Source organism: Dioscorea cayenensis, chromosome 12 (assembly GCF_009730915.1).
Source record: "Dioscorea cayenensis subsp. rotundata cultivar TDr96_F1 chromosome 12, TDr96_F1_v2_PseudoChromosome.rev07_lg8_w22 25.fasta, whole genome shotgun sequence".
NCBI lineage: Eukaryota > Viridiplantae > Streptophyta > Magnoliopsida > Dioscoreales > Dioscoreaceae > Dioscorea > Dioscorea cayenensis.
The window spans coordinates 16,867,969-16,880,110 of record NC_052482.1 but is presented as its reverse complement, the minus strand read 5'-3'; the positions used below and the strand labels follow the sequence as shown (position 1 = coordinate 16,880,110).

Genomic DNA, 12,142 nt, shown 5'->3' with positions numbered 1-12,142 from the left:
ATGGTTATGGAGATGAGTGAGGGGTAACTTGATTGTTATGGGAAATAACGTTTAACAAGGCGCAAAGGAGGATATTGGATTGTTGCCCAAGTTTCTCTCTTTTCTCATTTTCTTTCCCCTCTCTCTCTATCTCTCTCTCTCTCCTTCTCTCTTTCCTCACTTTCTTTTGCCGATTGGAAATCATATTGAACCAAAGATGCCTTCTTTTGCTTTTCTTCTCAATTAATGAGCATGGTGAGCAGAGAGGACATGGGTATTCGATTAAGCATCGTCAACACAACACCTTTGTCCCGGTTCCTTTGAGTTTGGATCATGTGTAAACATTTGTTTTGGTTTTTGTTAAACAAAATTTTTTCACCTTTGTTTTGGATTCATCTGGTTGATTGTTTGTTGTTTGATTTCATGTGCTTTTGTAATTGCTTGTATAGATTGGGTTTCTATGGCTACACAGGAAGATCTAAGAAAAGATTCATATTTTTAGACTCTTTGATATTTGTCTTGAATTTTGATTGACCTTGTTTGGAAGGGACTAGTTTGCTTGATAGAGAATTGAAATTTTATTTGAGATTTTGTTTTTGGTGCTCATTGAAGCTGAAGCATCGACCAAATGTTAGAAAATGATGTCTAGATTCATATTCAAAATGAAAAATCAATGTTTAGATCAATAGAAGCTGGTGGGGTCATTACTAAGTTAAAGACATGAAAGTTCTGAAGCAACATGTTAATCTTTGTTTGTTTATGTGGATCTATAGATCAATGTAAACAAGAGTAGATTGAAATTGCCTGGGTAAACAATTTCTTAGCGATTTTGTCTTGTCTTGGTTTTGCACTATAGGTTCGTTTGGCTCATTAATGAATATAGGAGCCATGATTTGTGTAGTGTCCAAAATGGTCTTACTGATATTATTGGGTCACAAGGGGTAATTAATTGTCATTGCAAACTGGTGAACCTTTAAAGATCTCTAATTAGAAATTTTGACATGGAATGTTACATTCATGCAGGAAATGAGTGCATCGACTATTATTTACATCATAGATTGGCTTGCTACATACTTTGCCTAGATTTTAATTTGTTTTTTTTAATATATAGTTTCCATCCATGTGACTCAGTTACATAATTTGACATTTTATTTCTATGATCTAGTGTTGGACTAGCCTTGAACGATGTTCAGTTCATGCTGGAGAAAGGTAGTAAATATGGATAATGATGGGTAATGTTTGATATTTTATTACATGCTTCGATGTTCTTAGCTAAACTTGTCAATTATATGCTTCTTTCATGTTTTGTTGATATGATGCAATTGGGAAGGGTCTAAATTTCCATCTCTTACAATGTAGTTTTTTTGACCAATTAGGTCTCTCTCTTGTCCACTTTTGAAATAACATTATGTCTAGCAGGAGTTATAATTTCTAGATTTTAATAGATTTGAATTTTTTTAAAGGAAAATGTTAGCTAGTAAAACTTGAGCCAAGTTGTGATTCTATGCTTTTTTGAGTAATGTAAGGTCCACTTTCCTTATTGTTCCTTAATAGATGGATTAAACATGGTGGATCAAATTTTATTTTATTTTTAAATTTTGTCATTAATTGTATCTATATCTTGAATTTTGAAAATTTGATTTTGTCTGCATAACCAGAAAGATGGCATCACACATCATTGATTATCCTCGCATTGGGCCCAAGAGGGAACTCAAGTTTTCTTTGGAGTCTTTTTAGGATGGGAAGAGGAGTGTCAAAGATGCACAAAAGGGTTTCTGTAGATCTTAGGTCTTCCATTTTGAAGCAAATGGCTGATGTAGGGATCAAATACATTATGAGCAACACTTTCTCCTACTATGATTAAGTGCTTCAGGAAACAACAATGATAGGTGTTGTTCCCACTAGATGCGGAAGGATTGGTGGCCAAATTGGATTTGATACCTATTTCTCTATGGCCAGAGGAAATGCTTCATTGCACTGCTATGGGGATGACCCAGTGGCCCGACACCAATTATTAAGTAAACTAACCTTATCTTGAGCATCTTGAATGTTGAAAATTTTGTTTTATCTAACTTAGTTTAACTTTGTATGTTTGTTGATATTTTCCTTGTTAGTTCCTTACTAATTTCCTGGTTTATAATTTATTTTCTAGCCATTTCATTGTCCCTGCACGGGTTCCAAACACAAATTTCTCCTTCTCTTTCCATAAGGCAATGTTAGAGTTCAATGAAGCAAAAGTAGTATAGATATGAGAATAAGCAATTACCTTAATTCATTTTGATGTTTTACACAGTGACAAGCTGTAGTCTTGTTAGACTTGAGAAATTGTTTTCTTCTTGTTGCTTAATCATGCCTGTGTTTTCATCTGCATCATAGAACCTTTGTGATGCCTTTATAAATTGTTAAGGTAAACAACTTACATGATCCCTTACTTTTTGTGTTTCTATTTTGGCCACCTAGTTTTAAAAAGTTATGACTTGATCTTCTATTTTTAATTTTTGTTATAATTTGGTTACCCAAACAAACGCTGTTAACAGTGATCACATGTGGCATATGCCACATGTGATCGCCATTAACAATGTATATTCGGGTGACTAGATCGTAACAAAAACTAAAGGTAAGGGACAATTTAGGTTGTTTATCCAAATTGTTATGTATGTAATATAACTTAAATACTTGCTACAATTTATAAATTGTTTTTTTAAAAAAAATCTACATTCACATCTACCAAGTTCATTCATGTTACTTTTTGATGTTCTTAATTGTAACCATTGTTTTAGGATTCATTACAAATGCAATGGAAGTTAGATGTAATACTAATAAAGCAAACCCCAAAAAACTATGTCACTTGTTAATCATAGTAATGCATAGACAAAGCATTCAGTTGAATTAGGCAAATTTTGGATTCATACACTTTCATTTCCAAAATCTATTTACCAACTACCCTATTGTTACCTATATTAATTCTATGTTTGAGTATCATAAAATTTTCACTTATTAGTATCGGTAAACTTTTTACTTGTTCTTTGGTATTCATCCTCACTACTTTCTAATGGATCCTTTTGCTTATGCCATGTAGCTGATTCACATCAATGTTTCCTTGGACAATATTTGCTCATAGTTTATGTTCCCTAATTCTTTGCAGCTTGGCATCACTACATTTCCTATACTCATTGGGACATTGTCTTACTTGTTGCTCTCAGAACCCGCTAAATAAGTAGAAAAGTCCTTTGCTATGTTTATATGAATAGCATGGTATGCATATATTTCATTAGTTTTGGCACATAACGCTGGGTAATAATATTTGATAATACATTGTTGTTGAATTTTTTTTTTTTCTCATTTCCCACATCTCCTACTTCTAGAGTAAATAACATTTTAGGATTCACAAAAACCACTCAAGTTGATGTTGGCTTTAAAATATGAAAAACTTAGAAGAGAGCTAACGTGGTTGACTTTATTTTGGAACATCTCTTTGTTTCTCATGTTTTATTCCATATACAAATAGTTGATATTTAGTTTTTGATGTTAGTGAGTCATTGGCTTGGAGAGGATAGTTGGTGGCGATGTGCCCAGAGCATGAATATTGCTGATATATATGTGAGAAGGTGCCGACATTTCAATGCATGGTGGTCTGGTTGTAGAAAATGTGCATAGGGTGGTTGGTTACCGGTGAGCACTATCTTTTGAGGCTTGCACTGAAAAAGTAGCTTTGGAGATTGCCATGCATCTAAGGTACAAGTAATGAATTTGAGGGCTTCTAAGTCAAACTTCATTTTTCTGCTCCGAGTATGTTGGTGCAACTAATGGCAAGGGGATTGTCAGCTATGTGTTGGTCATTCTAGGATGAACTTTACCACATTAGGATTTGTGAGAGAGTTGCTTTGGACCTTTTGATAGTGCTGCTATGTGCTTCACCAAATGAGGTATTCATGGGAGATCTCATTTTTTATATTTGAATTTTTTGAAAAAATGGATTAAACCACAATTATTTTAATATAAAAAGTATAATAATAGAATGATATAACAAAAGAAGCAATAAACATAAACAAAAGAATTATCCCACTAACAGTGGAAGGACACCAACAATATAGAGAGATAAGATTGAATACTCTTGTTGAGCATGAGAAGGTTCCCACCAGGGTGATGGATTGAATTAACCTACAAAACTAGCTAGAGCCGAGGAAGGCTATCACCTCACTAGGATCTCTCTCCAACTGCTTGAGGCCCTCGAAACTTTACAATGTGCTTGACAGTTGTGATGCTATATTCTAGCTCTGCCATTTTTTTCTTTGGAAATACATTTACAAAAGAGCATGTGATCAATTTTAGGATAATCGAGTAGGTGAGAGTAACTTTGTTTGGAAAATACATGCATTTCCTTTTAGCCAGATGGTCCATATCATAGCACGGGCAAGGAAATCCCAAGTCTTTCTTAAAAAGTGGCTAATTTTAAATCTTTAGAAGTACCACAAATCTCCCGAAGGCCGTGGAAGGATGGCTTACCCAAATAATCAATCAAAGTAGCTTTATATCCGCTTAGCAATGGGACAAAGTAAGAGCAAATGGTCCATTGATATAGTTGCCAAGTTGCAAAACACACATAAGGGTTGGTAGCTTGTTACACTTCCTTTTGCAAGACTGTCAAGGGTGAGAGTCTTGTTGTCTCATACAAGGCAACTAAAGAGGATAAATTTAGATGGGTAGGCATCCTTCCAAATGGTCTATGTCACATGGTAGCCTAAACCATTTATCATTCAACAATTCACAAAATGATTTGGCAGAGAATCTACCATTAGACATGAGGATTGACCATTTGAAGTCATTGCTTCACATAGATTGTCCAGCGATCCTTAGAAGGACACCGAAGGCAGAAGGGTCGACAACCAGATAGATCTCATTGATTATACAAGATCCTTGATAATACCTAGATATTGCTAGTGGTTCATGAAAAATTTTGGTCAAATGTATGTTGGCACATAGCCATTAATCCCTCTATTAAACTAGAGCAAATTGGTTATATCATCGTGGATGGCTGGCTTGATACAGGCCCTGGAAGCAAGCAGACAACTAAGAATTCAATTCTAGAAAAAGGATCTTCTTTCATGTTACTTAAAGAAAAGATTCCAAGATGAATTTCCATGCCATGAGGTGTCAAAAAAGATCTTCCACCACCATATCCCAAGGAGAGTATCATTAAAATCCTCTAGATCTAAGATTCTTTTCTTGGTTTGGTTTCATGGTCACAATTAACTAGGCGGCACCCTGAGTGATCAATGTCCAGTCCAAACCAAAGGGAGTCTCTTCTTATATGATCAATATCCTTGATGACATAGTGGCCGGGGGAATTTGAAAATAGACATCCAATAAGTTCGAAAAGAAAAGAGGTCATAATTAATTAGCGTAAGTTGACCTTCAAGAGAAAAGCATTTAGCCTTCTAAAAGGACAAATGTTACCTAATTATGAAGATCAAACTTTTCTATTCCTACTGTTGGGGTCTCCTACTTGAAATAAGAACACCCAGGTAAGATAAGGAAAGAGTCTAGTTGAGCAGTAAAATGTTTGGGCAAGTTGTGCATCATGAAGTTGACCAATTCTCAAAGAAAATTGGCTGTTTTTTTTGGAAATTAGTTGCTAACTCTAGCATACATTCAAACAAAGTAGAGGATAAGCTTAATAACTCTAAGGTCCTTCTATCACTAATGGTTAGAATGAGGAAGTTATCGACTTATTAAAGATGACATATCATCCTATCCATATAGGACTCTTGAGTTAAGAGTTTGAGGACATCGATGATTAGAACAAGCAGAAGCGGATCGAGAGAAAGAGAGGATCTCCTTCCTTAACGAAATCTAACATAACTGTATATTTGAATTCTGATATAACATTTTCTATCATTTTTGTGGTTATATCTTTTTCCTTTGGTTTTTTTGAAAATTCTATGTATATAAATAAATTAAAAATATTTTTACAAATTAAAAAACTTTGATATTTTTTTTGAAATCTTTGATAAAATTTTAAATTAAACATATAAACCATGTAATAAATGGATATAGTGAGGAAAGAGAACTTTAAAAATAATATAATGTTTGGGTCCAAAAGTGGAAGGAAAAAATGAAACAAAATGAGAGAAAAAGAAATAAAAAATTGAATCTTTGTTTGGATGATTAAATTTTAGCGAGAGAAAGAAAATTAAGGGTTGTTTAATAAACTTTGTTTGGTTAAAGAAGAGAAATAAAAGGATATATCATAATACCCTTGTTAGAAAGTGTGGTTTTATGATTAATAAAAAAACATACTAACGGCATTATAGTATTTTTAAAGTTATAAAACTTTTTGGATGTTCTTTCTCCTACTAGCACCCCCAAATAGGGGCCAAAATTTTGAAAGGTTTTGAAACGTTAGATTTTTTTCCTTTATTAAATTAAAAAGATTTCTTCAAACAAGATGAAGTTTCAGTCCAACATTCCTTAACCTTTCCTCTCATTTACTTTCACTTCTGAGCCTCAATCCAAACCTAATATAAGAAAATTATTTTTTTAAAATTGTTAAAAACAAAAGGAAGATAGATAGATACAAGGGACAAAGATAATTTATTTTGTATGTGTATATATATATATATAATATTTATTATCTATACATTTATTTTAAAACGAGGATAATCCTCCAAATTCCCCCCACCTACCCATGTTAATATCAATTTTTTTAAAAAAATTAATACTAATAATATAATAAAGGAATATCATTATTAATTAGTATAGATATTGAATACATTCAAATTAAAACTATTTTCAAAAAAAAAATGATCATGTGTACTTATGATTTGAAGCATATATATTATTGTTGTTTAATTAATCATGATCTTTAAAATTTTAGTGACATAAAACATATTTTGTGGTTCTTGATAGCTAAGAAGATCTTTGAAATTTTTGTGAAGAGTGTTGTTGAAATTAGGTGAGAACTTGGAGGGAAAATTATTCTCTTAATTAATCATATGTTTTTTTCCCTTTGCTCTGTAGCTTATATATATATATGATGAAATTTTTGTATGTATATAGCAATCTGTTCACACAAACAAAGAAAAGGATCACATGTGTGATATAGAAATATGCATTAATTAAGAATAAAGGAACAATGTATTAAATCATTCCATGAGGAGAACATGTTCAAATATATAGTCATTCTAGCTTATGCATGGATTGGATGAATAGTCCATTACTTAATCAATCTTGATAATTTGACTGAATTATCAAAAGCAGCATTTTTAACATGTTTCTCAACCGTAGAGTAGGTGCACTATGCAGGAAAAATTATGTCAAATGTAACCAAAAAAAAGCTTTAAGGTTTTTTTATATTTGTCAACCATAAAGTATTCCATGTTCACCTAATCTATCTCAATTTATTTGTAGACTTATTTAAATTTGCAATTTTATATAACTCTGAGAATATATTTTTTTAATAGTATTCATGTGAGCATATATGGTGTATGTGTTTTGAATATATTTTTAATCTATAAACATGTGTTGATTATAAAAAACTTATTATTCTATGTTATCAGAATATCAATGGGAACTAATCGGGAGTGGATGTATAATAGACTTACACACAGACATAGATTCATTAACCCTAAATTTGTGGTTGGGGTAGAGTCATTCATCCAATATGCTTGTGACCAACCGAGATTTATGGATTGTGATAAAATAAGATGCCCTTGTTGTAAGTGTCAAAATCGAAGGTATGAAATGGTTGATAATGTGAAGTTGCACCTTCTGAGGAATGGGTTTACTCAAGATTATCGTCAGTGGGAAAATCATATAGGCTGAATTTATATTAAAGTTTACCTCTCAAATATTACAGAAATTTCTTCGATAATCCAATTCATGTTTTCCGCTCTAATTGTTTAACAAGTAAGGTCTTTGAAAAATAACCTTAGCTCTGTCAAAGTTTTCCATATCGACAATGGTAATAATTCACGAAAGGCTATAGGGATTAACCTTTGTATGAATACATGGCAATCATGACTTTTCATTCCATACATCTTATACTTCCACATATTAACACACCTTGCCATATTTGAAACTTACCCATCCGAAAACCGAAGTTGACTTACCCATTCACAAACATCTTTTTTTCCTCCCTACTTAAGCTATAGCAAGCTATAGGATATTTCCCTGTCACTTCATTTTTCTCCAATTCTTTATGCTTGCAATATATTTTCACATCCTCTCTTCCTTTTGCATTATCATTGGTTTACCTTCCACATCCATCACAATGTCAAATACATTTTCAAAAATATTTTTTTCAATATACATAACATCAAGATTGTGGCGGATGAGATTAGTACTCTAATAAGGCAAATCCCAAAAAATACTATGCTTGTGCCATCCACTTGACTTATAAATAGGAACATTCCACTGTTCAGCACCAACTGTTATTTTCTTCAACTTTAAGTCTTCGATTTGTTTCAAAATTTGATGCCCAAAAAAAAAATAGATGGAGGTGGTGTAGGTAGGAATTGCTGATAAAAATCAAACCACAAAACTTTACCACCATTAATAAGGCTAAAAGACTTTCATTTATCCATACGATATGGACAAGCTTTTTTGCCTGCTGTACTACATCCTGATAGCATTGCAAAAGCTAGGAAGTCACTAATGGTCCACATAAGTGCAGCTCTCATATGAAAATTTTGTTTCTTAGATACATCATATGTCTGTACTCCAACATTCCACAAATGTTTTAACTATGCTATTAATGGTTGCAAGTACACATCTAACTTTTGCTTTGGATTTTTTTGGTCAGGTACAATAACAGTTAAAAATATATAAGGGTTCTTCATACACATCCACGGGGGTAAATTGTACGGTGTGATAATAACAAGCCAACAAGAATATTGCTTGCCTAATTGTCCAAATTGTTGAAACTTATTAGTAGACAACCCAAGTCTTACATTTCGAGCCTCTGATGTAAAAAGAGGATGTATGGGATTAAATTGCTTCCATGCTTCAGCCTCAGAAAGATGGCAAATCACACCATCTTTTTTTATCATGCTCTTTGCGCCACCTCATATCCTTCATCGTCACCTTTGAAGCATACAATTTTTGTAGCCTAAGTGTCAGGGGAAAATAATACATCTTTTGATTCGGTGAATAATCTTTGTGATTCTCTTTACCTCTCTTCCTGCTTTTATATCGAGGATGGTCACAAACCTTGCAACTTCTTCTGCCACTATCCTCACCCCAATATAACATGCATCCATTTATGCAACAATGGATTTTTTCGCATGGAAGACCCAAGGTAGCAACAAACTTCTTTGTCTTATAGAAGTTATCAACCAACTTATTATTAGCTAGTAATGCCTCTTTCATAAATTGCAATACAGCATCATAACACATCTTTGACATTTGAAACTCAGATTTTGTTGTTAATAATCTTGCTACGGCAAATAATTGAGTGTGCGCTTCACATCCAAGCCATAAAGGTTCTTCTATTGTATCAAGCATGTCATACAATTTTTGAGTTGTAGGGTTTGGCATTTCCTCTTCATTTGCATCATAATATGGATCAAAGTTAGGACCAATTGCATCAATAATCATGTCCCTATATGAACTTGATCCTTCCACATCTTGTAATTTCAAAGGGTTGCACAAAGTTTTACTACAATTTGCATATACCAAAGGTTCCCCATGACATAATGTCTATTTTTTCAATTTGATATAACTATTCTTATTTATAATTTAAATTCTTGCATCATTTAAAGAAGAAAGTAATTAACAAAGCCAAGGTTGAAGGTTCAATATGTAATGCGTACTTAGTTGAAGAAGCATCAACTTTTTGTTCATATTACTTTGAGCCTCATGTGAACACGAAGATAAGAAAAGTACCTCGTAATGATGATGGAGGAGAGACTGAAACATCTGAAAGTCTTTTATCAATATTCAGTTTTCCTGGTCGACCATATGGCAAGCAAAATCAAGAAGTTTGATTGATAAAGAGTACCATCAAGCTCAAACTTACATCTTATACTAAATGGTGATGAGGTTGTTCAACAATATGTCAAGTATGCTTCTCTACTTCAATTTAATTAGAAAGAAAACTTTTAGTTTCTTTTTTTTAACCCAAACGTTTTCGCCTTTAAGGGATTTTTGTGGAAGAGGTGGTGGGAAATACACCTAATATAACTAATGCACAAGTTTATGATAAATTGGAAAAATGAATTTGCTAACTAGTTTAAGATTTATGTAAGTCCTAACCTTTATATATTCTTCTTATTTATCAATCTTATTATATTGATTTCATGTCTATTAATATTAACAGTACATCTTATTATGTAGGAATGAGATCCTAATAATAATGTGACCAATCAAATGATGAAGGATCTCGCAACTGGGCCTTTAAAAGTTATGATGACTTATCCATTGTATTTCACAAAGGGTATAAATTCCACACAACTGAGCGTGGTACGAGAAGAATGACAATAAATAGTGGAGTTTGTGTAAAGGGTTCCAATTACAATGCAACATAATATGATTATTATGGTCATTTGAGGGAGATTATAAAATTAGAGTATCCAACACTCCCAATAAAATTAGAGAATCTCTTTCCTTAACGAAATCTAACATAACTGTATATTTGAATTTTGACACAATATTTTTTATCATTTTTGTGGTTATATTTTTGGCCTTTTGTTTTTTTGAAAATTCTATGTATATAAATAAATTAAAAATATTTTACAAATTAAAAAAACTTTGATGAAATCTTTGATAAAATTTTAAATTAAATATATAAACCATGTAATAAATGGATATAGTGAGGAAAGAGAACTTTAAAAATAATATAATGTTTGGGTCCAAAAGTGGATGAAAAAAAAAGAAACAAAATGAGAGAAAAAGAAATAAAAAAATTGAATCTTTGTTTGGATGATTAAATTTTAGTGAGAGAAAGAAAATTAAAGGTTATTTAATAAATTTTGTTTGGTTAAAGAAGAGAATGAAAATGATATATCATAATACCCTTGTTAGAAAGTGTGGTTCTATGATTAATAATACTTAAGGGCATTATAGTATTTTTAAAGTTATAAAAATTTTTGGATGTTTTTTCTCCTACTAGCACCCCAAATAGGGGCCAAAATTTTGAAAGGTTTTGGAATGTTAGATTTTTTCTTTATTAAATTAAAAATATTTCTTCAAACAAGAGGAATTAGTGGGACGAATGAGTCTGCTGGGGGAGTTGTGGGCAGGTGGGGTTTCGCCGGGGCAGGAGGCCACGGCGACCGCGGGGAAGACGGTGAAGACTGGTAAGTTGCAAGTGTCTTCTGGCAGTGTTGCGGACACCAAGTACACGAGGAAGAGTATGACCTACTCTGAAGCTCTCAGCTCGTCGTCGGAGGATCAGGACAGTAAGCAGGTGGTGCCAGGTGAAGCGCAGAGACAGATTCAATTTCGCACGGGTGCTAAGCGACCCAGGTCACCGACAGATAACTCGTGTGGACGTTGCTTTCGGATGACCCACAAGACCGCTGACTGTAGGCACCAAGTCGTTTGCCTTCGCTGCTCGGGGGTGGGCCACATGGCCACGAATTGTAGGGTGGATCTTCGTCGGAGTCCCAAGAGGAAGAGGCTCCATGTTCGGTCTAAGCATGCGGTAGAGGAACCTGTCTTGAGCCGGCCTGATTCCCAGCACGCTCTTGCTCATACATCTCTTAGATCTCGGCATGCCGGACCGTGGAGAACCTCGTTGTCGATCCCTCTTTCTCCGGAGATCTCAGAGGTCAGGGAGGAGCTGTCCAAGGTGGTGGTGGTGACGCTGCTCTCGGGGTTTGTCACTGACAAGGCTTTGGAAGAAGTGTTGCCGTCGATCATTAATTGCTCTCTCGCCGGTCCATTAACTCCGGTGAACGATATCACCTATCTGATCCCTCTCTCTTGTAGGGTGGAGGTGAAGGAGGCTTGTAAGTTGGATATGGTGTCGTTCGCGACTAAGGATGGTCGATGTTCGGCGAGACTTACACCTTGGTCGGCAGAACTTGGCGCGACCGAGCGCGGATCCGGGAAGGTCAATGGATCCGAGTGTGGAACCTACCTCTCCATGGGTGGTGCTGGAGTGTAGTTCTGGAGGTGTTGAAGACCGTGGGGGAGCTGGTCTCGCTGTCGCAGGAGTTTA

General features: G+C 34.1%; 1 protein-coding gene across 1 annotated transcript; it reads left to right on the top strand.

The window, feature by feature from the left end:
- Positions 1–2,195, top strand: LOC120273221. The gene is made up of 4 exons (XM_039279852.1): positions 1–23; positions 68–316; positions 1,145–1,188; positions 1,638–2,195. The coding sequence occupies exons 1-4, from the start codon at positions 1–3 to the stop codon at positions 1,841–1,843; spliced, it is 522 nt and encodes a 173-aa protein (XP_039135786.1). The 3' UTR covers positions 1,844–2,195.
- Positions 2,196–12,142: the final 9,947 nt, after the last annotated feature.

Bases quoted from the DNA above. Each gene is read 5' to 3' on its own strand.
- LOC120273221 (XM_039279852.1), top strand. From the start codon at position 1: ATGGTTATGGAGATGAGTGAGGG. The intron at 24-67 runs GTAACTTGATTG...CAAGGCGCAAAG, and splicing joins GTTATGGAGATGAGTGAGGG to GAGGATATTGGATTGTTGCC. The intron at 317-1,144 runs GTAAACATTTGT...TCTATGATCTAG, and splicing joins CCTTTGAGTTTGGATCATGT to TGTTGGACTAGCCTTGAACG.